Here is an 18,948-nt window from a genome sequence, read left to right as displayed (position 1 = left end):
ATGGAAGATTTATTTAAAGAAGTATACAGAACATTGCAATAGACCAATCAGAATGAGATAAAGGCATGAACAAGCAACTCCATCTCTTTTTGACACCTAATCGGAGCAATGTTTCTGAGATAGAAAAAACATAAACAAACCACAGACTTTACATGACTATTAAAACACAACACATAAAAAAGTATTTTAATAGTTTGGTTAACATGGATGGCAGAAGATTTAAGTTTAGGAGTAAACAACATTAATTTGGCCATCATCACATATGTTGTAATCAGTGTTGGTAAGTATATATAGTATGACATAAAAGTTTATCATTATTACCAAATGTTTTTTCATTAAAAAATAATCTTTGCTTAAAAAAATGTAAAGTAATTTATGTTGTATATGGTGAATCTTGCTTGATCTTATCTTGCTTGAGAGAGAGTTTAGGTTATGTTAGATTGACATGTCTTCTCAGGGTCCAGAGTTTGATGAGGAAGCACAATCTGAACTGACTGTAACAGAGCTCAGGGAGCGGGCCAGGAAACAGAGAGAAGAACTTGAAAAAAGAATGACGGGTGATGGATCTGATGAGGAAGAGGAGAAAGAGGAGAGTGAAGCCACTGCTTTAGAAAGAAGCTCCTCTCAAGAGACTGGCTGCTTATGGGGAATGGGTAATGATGAGAACAGATCTTTAGTCTTTAACATTCTGAAAGCCGTAATTCAAAACTACCTGCCCGTCTTGGGTTAAGTAAGACTTTGTCTTTGTTCTGTTTAGCTGAAGAGGCAATGCCAGAAGAGGATGAAAATGAGGAGAATCCATTTGCAGCTGAGTTTCACGAGGATCAGGAAGCAGCATACCTTAAAGATCCTAAAAAAGCCCTACAGGGCTTCTATGACAGAGAAGGTATTGATCATGTGGAACTAATATACAGCTGATCACAAAGAATTAACTTAACATACAAAGATTCTGTTAAATCCAGAGATAGTCGTCATAAACTGTTTTTGTTCATTTCAGGAGAAGAATTAGAATTTGAATATGAAGACAAAAGCCATGGTACCTGGCTCTGCAGAATTAGGTAAGCATTATTCTTTTTCAGGTAAGAATTATTTTTATTCATATGTGGATCTTGTGGAAATTAATTATCAGATTATAAAATCTAAAATGACACTGAAAATTACAGACAGTAAAATAACATGTTGCACCACATGAATAAAAGTTCTTGATGAATTAGTAATTTACATTTGCATTTTATATTTGCATAGTAATTTTACATGCATTTGACCGATGCTTTAATCCAAAAAGATTTAAATTGCATTACACTATAAATTTGTTTCTGACTAAATGCAATCCCCTGGGATTGAACCCATGACCTTGGCTTTGCTATCACCATGCTCTAACCACTGAGCCTACATTTTTTTTCTAGGTTACCCGTGGATGATGCAGTGGGTAGACAGTTGGTGGCTGAGGTCACCCATTTAGGGAAAAAGAAAGAAGCAGCAATCCAATGTTGTCTAGAGGCGTGCCGTATCTTAGAGGCCCGTGGTCTTCTTAGACAGGAGGCAGGTAGGTGCATGTGAGGGTGAATTTTGTTTGGGCAGACCATTTGTCTTTATGGAAAAGTTTTATAACTACTTTATGATAATGTTAATGATTAACATAATCTGATTTAAATTTAAGTATTGGGAAAAAAAATTCTGTCAGTAAAGAGAATCAGTTATTTAATTATTATGTGGCGAACCACAAGTATTATGTTTAATATGAGACATTCACCAGGGTACTGTACCTTTAAGGGAGGGAGGAGTTAGTGCAGAGTTGTTCCGGTTTTTACGTGTGTTGTTGTTTTTGATCTCACTCGCTGTTCGGAGTGAGAGATATTAAAGTGGATACTAAGCGGACTCGACGCAACTTCGTCTCTAGTCTCCTCATTTCTTGTACTCCACATTTGGTGACCCCGACGCTTGTAGGATACGGCTGACTTATGTCACAACACGAAGGTAGTGAAAATGCTGCTGCTAGCGGCGCTGCTAGCGGCGCTGCTACCGTTGGTGCTACCTGCGCCGCCACTGTAAAATTACCGGACTTCTGGCAGCACAACCCACGGCCGTGGTTTCAGCATATCGAAGCTCAGTTTCAGCTGAGAGGAATAACGCAGGACGTTACGAAATATTTCCACGTGGTAGCAGCACTGGATGCCTCGACCACAGCCAGGGCTATGGCGCTGTTAGAGGCTCCTCCGGTTGACCGGAAATACGACGCACTCAAAACATTCCTCTTGAAACTTTTTGAACTGTCGGAGCTGGAGAAAGCAGACCGCCTGCTGTCTCTGAACGGCCTTGGCGACAGCAAGCCGTCCGAGTTAATGGAGAGGATGCTAGCTGTGCTGGGCGCCGCGGATCCTTCTTTCCTTTTCGCACACATTTTTCTGCGGCAGCTCCCAGTACCTGTGCGCACCGCGCTGGCCAGTTCCACCCTCCCTTCCTCGAGAGACTACCGGGCGCTGGCTGTGGAGGCAGACAGGATTTTTCTCGCCAACCGGCAGCAGTTTGTCCATGCGCTGTTGCCTCCCCAGCACACCGCTGCCCCGCGTGGCCCCACGGAGGATGACCTGGACACTGCAGCTGCCGTGACGGCCCGACCACAGCGTGAGGACGGTTGGTGTTATTACCATTCCAGGTTTGGGGCCAAAGCCAAGCAGTGTCGCCAACCTTGCAGTTTCAGAGCCCAGGGAAAAGCCAGGGCTGGCGCTCATTAACAGCTATGGGCGCTGGCCGTGACTGCAAGCTGTTATTCATCACTGACACCTTGTCTGGCCGGCGGCTGCTGGTTGATTCAGGGGCTCAACGCAGCATCCTGCCCGCGACAGCTGTGGACACTATGGTTGGCGGGCACGGCCCCCCGATGGACGCTGCCAACGGCACACCCATTCGTACCTATGGTACAAGGTATGTGGAAGTGTGTTTCGGCGGGCGGCGTTTTGGCTGGGATTTTGTAATGGACGCCGTGTCTACGTCACTCCTGGGGGCAGATTTCCTTTGCGCTTACAGACTGTTGGTGGATGTTACAAACTGCCGCCTAATCGACGCCCTGTCTTTTGCTTCATACCCCTGCACGCTTGGAGGGGTGGGGGCGCTTTGTCTGTCGAACACGCTTGCCACCGGGGACTTGTATCAACGCCTGCTATCTGAGTTCCCTGATATCACCACGCCCACTTTTTCATCGGCGGTGGCTAAGCATGGCGTGGAGCACTACATCACCACTGTTGGCCCCCCAGTCTATGCACGGGCCCGGCGCCTCGACTCTGCCAAGCTTGCGATAGCCAGGGAGGAGTTCGCTACCATGGAGCACCTCGGCATCGTGCGCCGCTCTAACAGCCCATGGGCCTCCCCCCTACACATGGTGACCAAGGCTGATGGCGGTTGGCGTCCCTGTGGTGATTTCCGTCGCCTGAACAACGCCACCACTCCCGACCGGTACCCAGTGCCGCACATACAGGATTTCTCCGCTCACCTAGCTGGTGCCACCGTCTTTTCCAAGGTGGACCTGGTGCGTGGTTACCACCAGGTGCCTGTCCATCCACAGGATGTCCCAAAGACAGCAGTCATCACACCCTTTGGCCTTTTTGAATTCCTTCGGATGCCTTTCGGCCTCAAGGGTGCAGCGCAGACATTTCAGCGCCTCATGGACTCTGTGTTGAGGGACATGCCATTCCTTTTTGTTTATTTGGACGATATTCTTGTGGCCAGCGCGTCCACAGACGACCACCTGACACATCTCAGGCAGCTTTTCGGCCGGCTCAATGAGCACGGTCTCATTCTCAACCCGGCTAAGTGTGAGTTTGGCCGGTCGTCCATCACTTTCCTCGGCCACCACGTCACCCCACAGGGGGCTGTTCCCCTCCCTGCAAAGGTGGACACCGTCGCCAGTTTCCCACGCCCACGCACTGTGAAGTCCTTGCAGGAGTTCCTGGGTATGGTAAACTTCTACAACCGTTTCCTCCCCCATGCGGCCCAACTCATGCGACCCTTATACGACGCCTTGCGGGGTGGGAGGCCGGCGGACATGTTGGATTGGTCCCAAGAGATGACTGATGCTTTTGAGGCTGCTAAAGCCGCACTGGCCAACGCTGCTCTGCTGGCGCACCCCTCTCCGACCGCCCCTGTTGCTCTTACTTCGGACGCTTCTGATTATGCCGTGGGGGCGGTGTGTGAACAGTGGGTGGGTGGAGCTTGGCAGCCGCTTGCCTTTTTCAGCAGGAAGCTCCGTGACAACGAGAGGAAATACAGCGCTTTCGACAGGGAGCTCCTGGGTCTTTTCCTCGCCACCCGTCATTTCCGGTTTCTGTTAGAGGGACGGCGTTTCACGGCTTTCGTTGACCACAAACCGCTGACGTTCGCTATGGCCAAGGCTTCGGAACCATGGTCTGGTCGACAGCAGCGTCAGCTCTCTGCCATCTCAGAGTTCACAACTGACATTCAGCATGTGGCAGGTAAAGACAATTTCGTCGCAGACTGCCTTTCCCGGGCTGTTGCTGGGTCTGTCCATTTAGGCCTCGACTACGCTACGATGGCTGTGGATCAGACCGCGGACGCTGAGGTGCAAGCCTACAGGACGGCCCCCACGGCGTTGCTCATGGAGGATGTGGTTTTCGATACGGCCAACGCTACACTCCTCTGCGATGTCTCCACTGGACAACCGCGCCCTATGGTACCTGCTGGCTGGAGGCGTAAGGTTTTTGACGCCATCCACAGCCTTTCCCACCCAGGGGTGAAGGCCTCTACAAAGCTGGTGGGGGCCAAGTTTGTCTGGCCAGGCTTGCGGAGGGACGTCAGGGCCTGGGCTGCTGCCTGTGTGGCGTGCCAGCGAGCAAAGGTGACCCGGCATACCAAGGCCCCTTTGGCACCGTTCAAAGTGCCAGAGAGACGTTTTGATCATGTGAATGTGGACCTGGTGGGCCCACTTCCCCCCTCCCGTGGTTACACCTACCTCCTCACCATGGTGGACAGGACCACCAGATGGCCTGAAGTGGTTCCCCTGTCTTCAATTACTTCAGCTGATGTGGCCCGGGCGTTCATTATGGCTTGGGTGGCCCGTTTTGGCACACCATCCGACCTCTCCTCGGACCGAGGTCCACAGTTCACATCGGAGCTTTGGACTGCGGTCGCCGAGGTCCTGGGGGTGAAGGTCCACCGTACCACGGCCTATAACCCACAGAGCAATGGACTTTGTGAGCGGTTTCATCGCGACATGAAGGCCGCGCTAAGGGCCAGCCTTACGAGCTGCGACTGGGCTGACCGCCTCCCATGGGTCATGCTTGGCCTTCGCTCTGCCCCAAAAGAAGATCTTCAAGCCTCATCTGCCGAGCTGGTGTACGGACAGCCTTTGCGCGTTCCGGGGGAATTTCTTCCTGATGCCGCGGCCCGGTGGTCGGTGGCCTCTCATCGTGCTGGGTCCCGGGACATTGCTGATGCTTTTGTCCCTATTCCCACATCTCACCATGGCCTCCCAAAGTCCTACGTGCCCAAGGATTTACTGTCGGCCAAGTATGTGTTCATCCGCCACGATGGCCATCGTACCCCGCTGCAGCCCCCCTACGATGGACCCTTCCGTGTCCTGGTGGGGGGGTCTAAGAACTTCGTTGTGGATATGGGGGGCAGGCCTGAGCGGGTGGCGATAGACCGTCTCAAGCCTGCTCATCTGGATATTGGTGCACCACTTCAGCTGGCCCAGCCCCCACGGCGAGGGCGCCCCCCTTCGGCAGCCTCGGCCCCTGCCCTGGCCCTTCGCCCTTCTCCTGTTAAGCGAAGCCGTTATGGCCGCCTTATTCGCCCTACTGTACGTTGACTTTCCTAAAAACTGTCAAATCTGTTCTGTGTTGTTATTATGTATAGAGTCCTATTTTTTATTAGGGGTGAATTCTGGGGGGGCCTGTGTGGCGAACCACAAGTATTATGTTTAATATGAGACATTCACCAGGGTACTGTACCTTTAAGGGAGGGAGGAGTTAGTGCAGAGTTGTTCCGGTTTTTACGTGTGTTGTTGTTTTTGATCTCACTCGCTGTTCGGAGTGAGAGATATTAAAGTGGATACTAAGCGGACTCGACGCAACTTCGTCTCTAGTCTCCTCATTTCTTGTACTCCACAATTAAATAATTATACATTTAACACATTTAAAGATGTCATGAACTGGGCTTCTTTATTGTTTTATACTGTTGTATGAGGTCTACTTATGATGTTCGTGTTGTTTTTACATTCAAAAACATCAAAACCAATAAGTACTAGGCTATTTTCTACCCGGGTTTTGAGGCCGGCTCGAAAAACGCTAGGTTTAAATGGGCATTGAAGACTTTGCACACTGCATTGCACACTGCAATGATTGTATAACAGTTTGCATGGTTAACTTAGTTCGAGCCTTCTGTGAATTAGGTTAGACACGTTACGTTAGGTTACACCCTATTTGCAAAGGATTAGCATTATCTGGGGACCTCGTGTGATTTAGAAATTACCTCCCCCATCTGTATTTCACCTGGCGCGTTCGCATGGGATAAATGAAGCCTTCGATTTTACTCAAATTTAATGACTTTTTCCCGGGTGTGATGGCAAGGCTTTGCGTATAGTTTGTATAGCCTATAGTTGTATGGTGTTATGATATATGACCATACTTGTTAGCAATTGAGACCCATAGAATTGTGTTAGAATTGTGAACCGGACAGTGGATCACTGCAATCACAGTTCTCAAATGTTACAAGAGTTTCCTTGATAAATAAACAAACGGGAGACTCCGGGCCAAAATGACAGTGTTGGCAGGTATGGATATGACCCAGCACCCAAAATAACATCAAAACACTTCAAAACAGCCTCCATTATTGGCAAACGGTGGATAAAACCTTGAAAAATGATATATGAGCCAGCCAAATCACAGTGATGCCGATTTGCACAGGACATATATTATAACAGGACCTCGATGTTCATCAAAATATGGTAAGTGATTTGTGGGGGAACTTTTACTTTACAGATTACAGACCTGCAACCTCTGCAATTTTTTGAAATTAGTAGAGGTCCCCAGATAATACCAATCCCTTGCTAATAGGGTTATCAGGGCATATCAAGCGATCACTAACAAAGCAATAGTGACGCATAGTACAAGTCTGTTTTACTCACATAAGATTGCTGCGACATTCCTATGGTATCCAATATTGATGGCACAGCTCTGCTTTTTAATTTTAGTCTCACTGCAAATCCAGCGTCGACCTGGGCCTTTTTCACAAAAGAGTCCATGGTGAAGTGATTAAAAAAAACGCACAATGTTTTACCCACGTGAGCTGGAACCTCTTTAAAAACAAACTTTAACCACGCATTACTGTCGGAATCCAAAGGAAGGTTATGCAGTGACTGTGTTCTTCCACAACCAGGCACTGACTGCACAATATTTTGCGATCTTTAACAGCATTTTTATTGCTTGCTCGCTCTAACTGGTCCCGCGCAACTTGTGTTACTTCAGTACTGTCATGTGCGATCCAGTGGGCGAGAATTGAGAAGTAGTCGTTGAAATTCTTTTGTGGAGGCGGTCTTCAACCTATCTATAGAGGGTATGTATCGACGTCACTTTCCCAAGTGAACATGTGGGGACACTCCTGGGCACACGCTCCCCTGGGTGGCAAAACACCCAGCAAATTGGCTGAGGAGAAACAAAGAAACGGGACTAAAACACGCTATTATTTGCTGAAATTACAAGCAGCTGGACTCGACGGTGATCCTTATGACTTCCCTACAACTTAAATATGAATCAGGCATTCTTGGACACATAAATGTTCCGTGGAATTGCGTTACCTGATATTGTAAGCAGTCTTTTTGCTAAGTGTTTTGCCACAAAGAAGGGCACACTCCGGGGTGCTCACGTGGTAAAGTGATGTCGATCCATAGCCTCTATAGGTGCATTCCAGGACCCGGCTTTTGCTGGGCCTGGTGTCAAAATCAGTTGTTATTTCAGTAAAGAAAGTGTCCTGATGCAGTTTGTTGAGGCTCCACCTGATCTTGGCTGGAAGTGATCAGAGAGAACCAGCTTTATGCTGAGTATCTGTATCTGGAAAGACAAGCCCGCAGTCTGGAACAAACTTATGGGTCAAAGGTGAAGTCTTCTTCTAGTCCATCCTTTAGAGATGCAAAACGCAAGAAGAGAGATTTGGGATTAATGTTTAAAACAGACATAACAACAAGAACATCAATACATGGAAAGATTAATTAATATATGTACATTTCCATATAAACTTAGGATTGTATGTCTGTCCCCAACATGAGTAAAGAGAGTTCATCTCTCTACATTCCATTCGGTCGTAAAATACTCTTATCTTAATGGTTTGGTGTGGGTTGCTATGGTCACCAGAGATCTGGTCCTGCCTAAGTGTTAGTTGCAGATTGGGGTAGACCCAATCAAGGTGCTTGGTGACTAGCTTGCTGGTTGGGTGAGAGGTGTTGTTGTTATATTTAAGAAATATAACTAGTTATTGCGTGTCTGATCAGTCTCAGTCACTACGTCCTCTTATATATCAAAAGCTCAGTTTAATATTGATGTCTCAATTCACCACTCCTTTAAAAAATAAGAAGGCCGCTTTGAACTTCTATTGTACTAAGGTTCAATGTAGTTACTGTCACCATAGTACATTTTTGTTAATGAAGAGGGGAAAAATTTGTATAAAATAACTATTTTCTGACAGTTTCTCGGAAACGCAAGAAGAAAAACTGGGAGGATGAAGATTATTATGACAGTGATGATGACACGTTCCTGGACCGGACTGGTGCAGTGGAGCGGAAGAGGACTGATCGTATGAAGAAGGCCGGAAAAATTCAAGAAAATCCTGATACCCATGAATCACTGGTAATAAGACAATCTCATATGCAATGGTTCATCTAAACAAAATTGAATATCATGAACAACTTCTTTTGTAATGTAGCTCTGAAAATCAAACTCATATTCTAGATTCATTATGCACAAAGTGAAATATTTCAAGAGTTTTTTTCACTTATGGCTACGATTTACAGCAAAAAAAATCCAGTTTCTCAAAAAAAATGACGTTTTAGCAAATGGGATACAGAAGTCACTCCTGAAACACCAAAAATTTTAGAAGGGTCTCACCTGGGCTGGAGTCAAAAAGAACTGGACATGCTTAGTGTTCCAAAGTTCTCTCTTCAGATGAAAGTAAATTTTGCATTTAATTTGAAAATGAAGGTCCCAGAGTCTGAAGGAAAAGTGGAGACACACAGAATCCAATTTGCATGATTTCCTGTGTAAAGTTTACACGGTCTGTGATAGTTTCTGCAGATAATGTCATCTGCTGCTGTTTGTCTACTGTGCTTCCTCAAGTCCAAAGTCAATGCAGCCATCTAGCAGGAGATTTTTAGAGCACTTTGTGTTTCCGTCTGCTCACAAGCTTTTTGAAGATTCTGATTTCTTTTTGCAGCAGGACTTGTGCAAAATCTACTTGAAGTGGTTTGCTGACCATGCTATTACTTTGCTTTATTGGCCAGCCATCTCATCTGACCTGAACCCCATATGGAATCTCCAACCAAGTATTGATTTCCTAATTTAACATACTTTGGAAATCTTGAAAAAAAAATGTTTTAACATTTCTTTCTTTTTTTTATATAGATTTAAAAAAAATTTTTTTAACATTTTATGCTCAGCTCACATCGCCATATTAAAATGTTTCAAAACTGGTGAGCCGCAGAATTCGTTAACATTACTTACATTAGGTTTAAAAATACCAATATAATATTAAATGATTAACAATAATTAATTTATTACCATTACTTGTAAATTCATATTTGTCATTAAAAATATATTAAGTTATGCTAATTTCAACAACTTGAAACATGAAAATGTACATTTCACTGCCACTGTCATTTTAATGAATTTGGCCTTAACATAAGACTGGCACTTTTTCCATACCTAAAAGCCTGAATTTTCCTTCATGAAGTTCCAATAGGGTCGTCGCCTTCAAGTTACAGACTGTAAATAGATTTGCTGTGGTGACTCACCTAACTTGAAATAAATAGGCCTACCAAATTCCATTCCATTCCATTTTCTACCGCTTATCCGAACTACCTCGGGTCACAGGGAGCCTGCGCCTATCTCAGGAGTCATCGGGCATCAAGGCAGGATACACCCTGGTTGGAGTGCCAACCCATCGCAGGGCACACACACTCACTCATTCACTCACACACTCACACCCTACAGGCAATTTTTTCCAAAGATGCCAATCAACCTACCATGCATGTCTTTGGACCAGGGGAGGAAACCGGAGTACCCGGAGGAAACCCCCGAGGCACCGGGAGAACATGCAAACTCCACACACACAAGTCGGAAGCGGGAATCGAACCCCCAACCCTGGAGGTGTGAGGCGAACGTGCTAACCACTAAGCCACCGTGCCCCCGCCTACCAAATTAATTAATGCAAATGCAATGCAAAGCTAAACAAGAAAAGACAGACTGACTGTGAACGACAAAGAAAAAAACATTTATATGCGGTGCTGATCTGCAAAAATATCTTCCTCAAATGGGTCACGTAACAGGGAAACAAGCTCAATGGCCCAGTCTTTGTTGCATGGTATTTTTTGGGAACTAAACAGTCGGCATGGAGGTATCAAGCCTGTTTACTTAATTTATCGTCAACATTATAAACAATAAAGCCAGATATTCTTGTCAGATCTGAGTTTTGTTACCGGGATAAACAGCGCGTTTGTTGGCTTGTTAGCCGTCGGCTGGTTGAACAGACTTTCACCAGAGTTAAAAAGATCTATATGCTTGTTTTTCTTATCAAGAACATGTAACACAAAATAATCAAGATAACCATATATCACAGACGGTCAATATACTTTGCATTTTGTTCATTTTGTTTTGTCTGATTTCTTTTGTATTACACCGTTCGGCACAGGTTTAAATGCAGTTTGTATGTATTCTATTTTTTTCAACATTAAAAACCTATAAACAGGATGTAATATTGATACGTTATGGATATTGAATGATAATTCTAAGATTGATGTAGCAATGTACGTCATTATTAACTTAATTAAAATCAAATAATACTTGAATATTCATTTGTTTATGAGCTCAAATATGAAATTATTGAAAAATGCCCATCCCTACTTGAAATATTTCGCTTTGTGCTTAATGAATCTAGAATAAAAGAAAGTTTACTTTTTGGAATTGAATTACAAAAGAAAAAGAACTTGTTCGTGATATTCTAATTTAGTTTAGATCCTATGTTCCTTTGAGTCCCACTGTGCTTGGTAAATGTGTCACTCATGATGTGTCTTTTTTAGTTGTCAAAACTGGCAGAGGTTGAGAAAGAGCTGGCTAACACTGAAAAGAAGCTTGGTTCTTCTGGAAAAGGTAACTAGACCATGTGATGGGCCTGCTCACACCAAGTCCAATGCGACAAAATGCTTATGATGCTTTGAAACCATCTATTTACATTTATGAATTAGGCAGACACTTTTATCCAAAGTGACTTACATTGCATTATCCTATACATTTATACTTGGGTATCTGCAATCCCGTGGGATCGAACCCACAACCTTGCGTTGTTAACGCAATGCTCTTTCCACTGAGCTACAGGAAAGCTTTAACACTAGGCCATAAGGTTATACTTCCTGAATGTACATTCTCGACTTTTAGGCAGCTCCAGCTCTTCTTCAGAGGACCCACTTGAAGCATTCATGAGTGCTGTTCGTAGTGAGGCAACTCTGGATGGAGTGGAAAGAAAGAAACTCCATTTACATGTGGCTGAGCTAAAGAAGGAGGGTCAGAGACTGCATAAACTGGTGGAGCTCACCAAACCTACCCAGCTGCCTTCACTACAGCCCTTTGGGTGAGTGTAGTAATATCAGTACTTTTCCAGATCAACCCATTTATCTGTGAATTTAATTATAGACCTCACATATAGACCTCAAACATTCTAGACAGCTAATGAAAAAAGAGTTGAGCATTATTCAGATGGATTCTGCTTTGCTCTGATATCAGTCATGCCCAAATGGTGTTAAAATTATTAATTGGCTAGTTCTATTTATATATTAAACTGTTGCTTTTTGTAGTAATGTATAATGTCTTTCATAGATCTAGTAGTAAAGCTACAGTCAGTGTCAAGAAGTTATCACTTCCCATGTTTGGAGCCATGAAGGGAGGAAGTAAATTCAAACTGAAGACTGGAACTATAGGAGTAAGTCTCTCTCAGAGTTTGTTTATACTCGTTCTAAGAAGCCTTTATTATGCCTACATTTCCAACTAAAAACAGAAACTTTTAATGTGTTTTGGCTTTAAGTGTTCAGCAGCATTTTGGGGTTCTGAAAATGTGAACGATTAAGAACTTTTAAAAACTGGCTTTAAGCGCAGGTTTTTGAAAACGAGTCTGCTGTCATCATTGTGTACTGAAAACGGCGACGTCATGCACAAGCATATTACGTTTTCAGTCTATAGGCCTACAAAACTGTGTGTTTGAGCTACTCAACATACACGTATGGACAAAAATATTGGTGCCCTTGGTAAATCTTTTGTGAAACAAAATCTCAAAAAACTGATGTTTCATTGAAGTAACACAATTGAAAGTTGGGGGAAATAACAACAGAGGTGAGACAACTGGAAACATCCGGGACAGGTGGAATGAAAAACGGGCTTTAATTTGGATAAATAGAACACCGGATGAAACCTCCGTACGCAGGAGGAAGTTTTAGGCGGACTGCCCCTGGACTAATAATTTGGTGACAGTAAATGGGCCAATACATTTGGGAGCAAGTTTATTTCTGACAGAGCGTAGAGGAAAATCCTTGGATTAGGGCTTGGGGGTAAACGATTACTTCTTAAACGATTATCTTATCGATTAGTCGACTAATCTTACAACTATTTTTCTGTTGCTCGATTAATAAAAACCATAATGTATCCCAAATAAATACCCAAAAAATCGTAATAATATACTTTATTAAGCAACAGTTTTGCACAGCAAAAAATATTCTGCTTTACACAAAATAAAATAAATAATATTATTGTACCGTTATACAAAAAGAAAGACCAGCCTGTTTACTCTTTACAGTACCAACATAACTCTCTTGTTAAAAAAATTCTTAAGTTGTAGTGCACAAAAAAACACTGCGTTGCACAGTATAGACCTTCCTGAGAGTGTTAAACACAATATAAAATTCCTGTGTTTGCGTACATTTTGCGTCCATTGCATCTCTTTCCCAAGATAGGACGCCAAGGTTCTTTGCTTTGTCCTAGAAAACACGAAAGCAATGTATATTAGAACAACAGCTATGACTGTGGGGTATTTTAAATCTACTCTTAACCTCATTGTAGTGCTATGCTATGATTAGTTTATTTGTATACTAACGTGGCTATCTAGCAGCTGTGGACTTTGGTGGTGCTAGGCTAACCAATTAACCAACGTATCTTAGCTCTCTGTGCAGTTTGTTCATGCTAGATTAGTAGCTAACGTTACGTTAGCTGACATCAGCTACTATAGATAAGTGTGTTCTGCAGCCGTTAGCTAGCTTCCATTCAAGCCAACATTAGATGATAACTAACGTTAGCTAAACACAGCTGTCTAGGCGCCAGTAGCTACCTAGCACGAACAAACTGCACGGAGAGCTAAGATACTTAGCTAGCACCACCGTAGTGCGCAGAGCTCAAGCTACACTACACGAACATGTAATTAATTTAGCCAACTTTATTACTTACTTGTTATTGTCTCCTTCACGAGTGACAATGGGGTGCCTCCGTTTCAGATGCTCCAACATTGTTGTTGTGGTGGCGTGGTATACCATAACGACACCTTTTCGTTTGGGACTAAATTTTAAGTATTCCCATACCCATGTTTTGGTCTCCCACGTGTGTGTGGCGCGCTGCTGCGAAGCGTTTAACCACCGACATAGACGGGAGGTTTCAACTGGTGGCGATCGGCCTGAGCCTTGGTCCGCGCACCCACTTGGAGGAGGGTCTGTCTGGCCCTCCTCCATGTGCACCGGCACCTCTGGACAAACGTGTGGACATACCTGTGCTGTAAGGTAATGTATGGTAAGGGATTTAAAATAATTATGACACGTTTCAGGGGGGCACGGTGGCTTAGTGGTTAGCACGTTCGCCTCACACCTCCGACTTGTGTGTGTGGAGTTTGCATGTTCTCCCCGTGCCTCGGGGGTTTCCTCCGGGTACTCCGGTTTCCTCCCCTGGTCCAAAGACATGCATGGTAGGTTGATTGGCATCTCTGGAAAAATTGTCCGTAGGGTGTGAGTGCGTGAGTGAATGAGTGAGTGTGTGTTCGTAGGATGTCGGTGTTGGAACAGGGGGAGGGTCGTGACCTTGACCGAGCTCTCCAACCTGACCACATCCTCGACAGACCATCCACGTTACCGTGGGAGACCCCGGCCCGATGTTCCACTTTAAAATGTCCTGGAGCGCCAGGAACCATCTGGTCACCCGGGCGTTGGTTTCCTTGGCCTTGGACATCCACTGCAGTGGAGCATGATCGTTGACCAAAGAAAAACTACGCTCAAGAAGATAGCACCTGAATTCCAGGACTGCCCATTTAATGGCCAGGGCCTCTTTCTCCACGGTGGCGCAGCGGGTCTCCGCTGGGGAGAGCTTTCGGCTGATGAAGACCGCCGGGTGTTCTTCTCCATCTTTGATCTGGGAGAGGACCGCAACCAGGCCGGTGTCCGACGCGTCAGTCTGGAGTATGAAGGGGCAACCGAAGTCTGAGGCGTGTAGCACCGGAGCAGACGTTAGGTGCTCCTTTAACGTCTGAAAGGCCTTCTCCGTCTCCGAACTCCACTTTAACTTCTCCGGTTGCCCCTTCTTGGTCAGATCGGTCAAGGGGCTGGCTAAGGAGGAGAAATTCAGGATGAATCATCTGTAGTATCCTGCTAGTCCCAAGAAGGCACGTACCTGGGTCTTGTTGGTGGGTCTCGGGCCTTCCGGACGGCCTCAACCTTCTTTGCTTGGGGCTGGATTACCCCCCGTCCCACCCGGAACCCCAGGTATTGTGCCTCTGCGAGTCCCAGATGACATTTTCTGGGATTCGCAGTCAGCCCCACTCGTATCAATTCGAGCAGCACTCTCCGTAACCGGTCAAGATGGTCCTCCCAACTTCCGGAATGAATCACCACGTCATCAATGTACGCTGCGGCATACTCCTGATGAGGTTGGAGGACAACGTCCATCATCCTCTGGAACGTTGCCGGCGCTCCATGAAGCCCGAACAGAAGGACGCGGTACTGCCAATGCCCCGAGGGTGTGCTAAAGGCCGTTTTCTCTCTATCCTTCCGGGACAGCGGCACTTGCCAGTATCCTTTTGTGAGATCCAAAGTAGATATAAACCGGGCCTTTCCCAGGCGGTCAAGAAGCTCATCTACCCTAGACATAGGATATCCGTCAAACGTCGAGACCTCATTCAGCTTCCGGAAGTCATTGCAGAAACAGTCGGGTGCAGTCTGCAGTCGGGTTTTAGAACCATGACGATGGGGCTAGACCATGGGCTGCGGGACGGCTCGATGACCACAACTCCGGGGGGGTACGGATCTCATGTTGGGTAACCTTGGTACGTCCTGGTCTTTCGCAGAACACATCCTCGAACTGACGGACCAGGGCTGTGAGATCCGACTTCTGTATGGGGGAAAACTGCTCCCCCATCTGTACAACTGGTGCCTCCTTTTCCGCGAAGGCGGGCTTCTGCATTAGGGTTGCTACCCACTTCATAGGTTGACATGGTAAATTTAGTCTTCCTTTCGTCGTTCCTGCTGACAGATGCGGTAGTTGAACGGCCCCGTTCTCTCCAGCACAGGCTACGGCCCCTTCCATACGGCTAGAAACTTGGATGCTGTACCAATACTCCTGGTGTGAACACTCTGGGCTGTGCAGAGCGGTCAAATAGGCGGCTTTGGGCGCGCTGGGCTTCGGCCAGATGCTCCCTTACTAGGGGCATTACTCGGTCGATAGGGTTCCTCTTCTGCTGTACTTGCTCTATGACACTGCGATAGGGTGCTGGGTGCTGGTTGTTGTTCCCAGGCCTCGCGGGCAACATCCAGCACCCGTGGAGGCCTGAGGCACCTCGCGAATGCCAAAGAGCACATAGGGTAGCATCAGATCCCAATGGCGCCCATCCTCTGCTGACACCCGTCGGAGCATCCTCTTCAACGTTTGATTAAAACGCTCTACTAGCCCATCTGTTTGAGGATGATATATGGACGTCCGAAGTTGTTTTACCTTCAGGAGGCAGCAGAGATCCGCCATCAACCGGGACATAAACGGGGTTCTCTGGTCCGTCAGGGTCTCTCGTGGGATTTCCACCCGGCTGAAGAATAATATGAGCTCCTTGGCAATGGCTTTCGCAGTCGCCTTCCGTAAGGGCACCGCCTCTGGATACCGGGTGGCGTAGTCCACGATAACGAGGATGTGTTTGTGCCCCCGGTCTGATTTGGACAACGGGCCTACCAGATCCATCCCAATCCTGTTGAAGGGTACCTCGATTATGGGCAAAGGAATAAGCGGACTGGGGGAGGTTTACTTGCAAAGTTACCCGACAGGTGGGGCAACTTTGGCAAAACCGCTTCATATCTCCGTCTAAGCCTGGCCAATGAAATCGGTCCCTGATGCGCTGAGCGGTATTGACCGATCCTAAGTGTCCCGCTAAAGGGGTGGGTATGGGCCAATTCCAGTATGGGGTTCACCTTGGATTTTGGGACTACCAGGAGCTGTTTTTCCTCCCCCCTCCTTTGTGCGACACAGTAGAGCAGACCGCTTTGTACCGTGAAGTATGGAAGTGGGTGAGGTGGGTTCTGGCGGACTTCTCCGTCCACCATCCGGACTTGGGACCAGCTGTGTCTTAACCGGTCGTCTTCCCTTTGTTCTCTTCCAAACGACCCTCCTATGTTTACCTGATGGTACAAATCGGAGAACAGGTTATTGACACGATTCTCTGACTCACCCTCCCGCTCGCTCTCGGTGGCTAACATCGCAATACGTCTTGGTGGCCCCTTGGTTATCACTGGCCGGCGTTGGCTTCGTCTCTGCGTGCTCACTGGTTGCACTGCTTGAGTCAACAGCCTTTCGAAACCTGGCCAGTCTCTTCCAAGCAGAACCGGAACGGGTAAGTCCTGAATTATCCCGACCTCCAAGGGCCAGGATCCGGCTGTTATAGTCACCCGTCGGGCTGGGACGCTGCGAGTATCCCGTGAACACAGGTAATGGGGATAACCATCTTCCCCTTTGGCTGGACCAAAGAACTTTGAACTAGAGTCCAACACTGCTGTGACCCTTCTTCCATCCAAACGGACCGTCCTCTTTGGTGCATCCCGGGGCGGTTCCATTGGCCCCACACATCCGGCTAGCCATGCCTGAGGGCCCTGGGGTTGCCGGTTCTGTCGGCATGGGCTCATCATGAGGAGAGTGTGTTGCTGGTCTCTCTACTGGTCGCGAGGTAACCTCCATGCGCCGCCATGATGGTATCACCCTCCGGGCTGGGTCCGCTGCTCTCTCTCCCATGTCCCGAGCATTTGCCGCTTCGGCCAATTCCACCGCTTCTACAGCCTCTCGGTATGTTCCGGGGTTCCTCATACACACTGGGCCTCTCAGCCATCTAGGAAGCGCACGCAACAGTCTGTCGATCACCACCCTCTCAGCAACCTGCGAGGCCGACGGGTTCCCCTGGAGGAGCCAGATTTGTGCCAACCGTGTGAGCTGTGCTGCTTGAGTGCGGACGGGTCCCTACTTCTGGAACGACCAATCCCAGAACTGCTGTGCCGGCGTGGTTGGAGAAATGCCGACACGGGCAAGGATTTCCTCTGTCAGAACGTCATAGATCTCTTTCAATGGGGATGGTAGAGAAAAATACGCCCACTGGGCTTCTCCGGTCAGAAACGGCGTTAAGATTTTCACCCACTTGGCTTTATCCCAGGCCTCCCAGATTGCGATTACCTAAAAAGTGTGGAGGAAAGCTTCGACGTCATCGGCTTCTCCGAGCTTGGTTAGATAATGATGGGCGGCGGCACGGTGGTCCGCGGAAGGCGTTCCCCCAACGGCGGTTTCAGCGATGTGTGTGAAAGCTTGCTCTAGCCTCTCCTGTCGCACTGCCATCTGTTCATTGAAAGACTGTTGGCTGATATTCAGGTCCCTCAAACGACGAAGGATCTCCTCCATCTTTTCGTCACCCGGAAGTGGGATAGACAATCACAAACAAGATTATTACTTCCTGGGTGTCTGGCTCGCGTCAATATGCCCGCATTCTCCACCAGTTTGTGGGGTGCAAGACAGGAGACAACCACAGAAGTGGGTGAACATAAGCCCCGGAGGGTGATTTATTTCATACAGACGTAAAATAAGATGCTTTTAAAGAAGTAAGGCTCCGGGCAGTATCCTCCACTCGTGGCACCCGACGTCTTCAATTCCAAATAGGCCGTCGGCGTCTGGTGAGGTCTGAAATATTCTAGGAAGTTCTTCTAGTCCAGGTGTCCGCCTATCGTCAAACGTCTGAATCTTTAAAGAGAAGAGAAAGACACGACACATCAGGGGGGTATGAAGCTTGGAGATGTAACTCACTGTTTCTCCTGGTTGTTAGGCTTTTGTCCCCGCTGATGATTGGTCTCAGGTGCTGACGATCGGCTGATTTCATGGGTAACCATGGGGACGCTGATTGAGTGCGGACCAACTCGCCACAAATACTTTAGAAGTTTTGCTCACTGCTCCCCCGTGTGGTTGATAAGCGCAATTGTCTGTTACCAGTGTCGTTAATAATGTTGCTGCATAAGTTTCCCTGAGGGTGGCGCAATACACATGAAATGATGTGCTATGCTGATGAAACCTCATTTGCAGGGCTCAAAACTGACCATTTTTAAAAGGAGTAAACTGATTTTAGGAGCGCATGCAGAAAATTTAGGGGCACACCCTAAATCATCAATGCAATTATTTCGATTTTCCCCCAAAATAG

General features: G+C 46.8%; 2 protein-coding genes across 3 annotated transcripts in view; one reads left to right on the top strand and one right to left on the bottom strand.

Moving 5' to 3' along the window:
* slc4a1ap (solute carrier family 4 member 1 adaptor protein) overlaps positions 1-18,948 on the top strand; it is a 33,689-nt gene that overhangs the window by 2,350 nt on the left and 12,391 nt on the right. The window contains exons 3-10 of the mRNA XM_056767300.1: positions 458-653; positions 758-886; positions 998-1,058; positions 1,407-1,546; positions 8,695-8,855; positions 11,300-11,369; positions 11,655-11,847; positions 12,093-12,195. Coding sequence (XP_056623278.1) covers positions 458-653; positions 758-886; positions 998-1,058; positions 1,407-1,546; positions 8,695-8,855; positions 11,300-11,369; positions 11,655-11,847; positions 12,093-12,195 — 1,053 coding nt within the window. The remainder of the gene's footprint in view (positions 1-457; positions 654-757; positions 887-997; positions 1,059-1,406; positions 1,547-8,694; positions 8,856-11,299; positions 11,370-11,654; positions 11,848-12,092; positions 12,196-18,948) is intronic.
* On the bottom strand, positions 6,168-18,316 carry LOC130436558 (uncharacterized). Of its 2 annotated transcripts, XM_056767317.1 has the most exons (3): positions 13,186-18,316; positions 8,009-8,131; positions 6,168-7,237 (listed from the first exon to the last, which is right to left on the bottom strand). In XM_056767317.1, exon 1 carries the CDS (start codon positions 17,402-17,404, stop codon positions 16,493-16,495), a length of 912 nt encoding a protein of 303 aa, XP_056623295.1. In that variant the 5' UTR covers positions 17,405-18,316; the 3' UTR covers positions 6,168-7,237; positions 8,009-8,131; positions 13,186-16,492. The 2 variants fall into 2 exon arrangements, with proteins under 2 accessions (XP_056623295.1, XP_056623293.1); XM_056767315.1 differs by having other exon boundaries at positions 6,168-8,131.

This window comes from Triplophysa dalaica, chromosome 15 (genome assembly GCF_015846415.1).
Source record: "Triplophysa dalaica isolate WHDGS20190420 chromosome 15, ASM1584641v1, whole genome shotgun sequence".
Lineage (NCBI taxonomy): Eukaryota > Metazoa > Chordata > Actinopteri > Cypriniformes > Nemacheilidae > Triplophysa > Triplophysa dalaica.
This window is presented reverse-complemented; position numbering and strand designations above follow the sequence as displayed.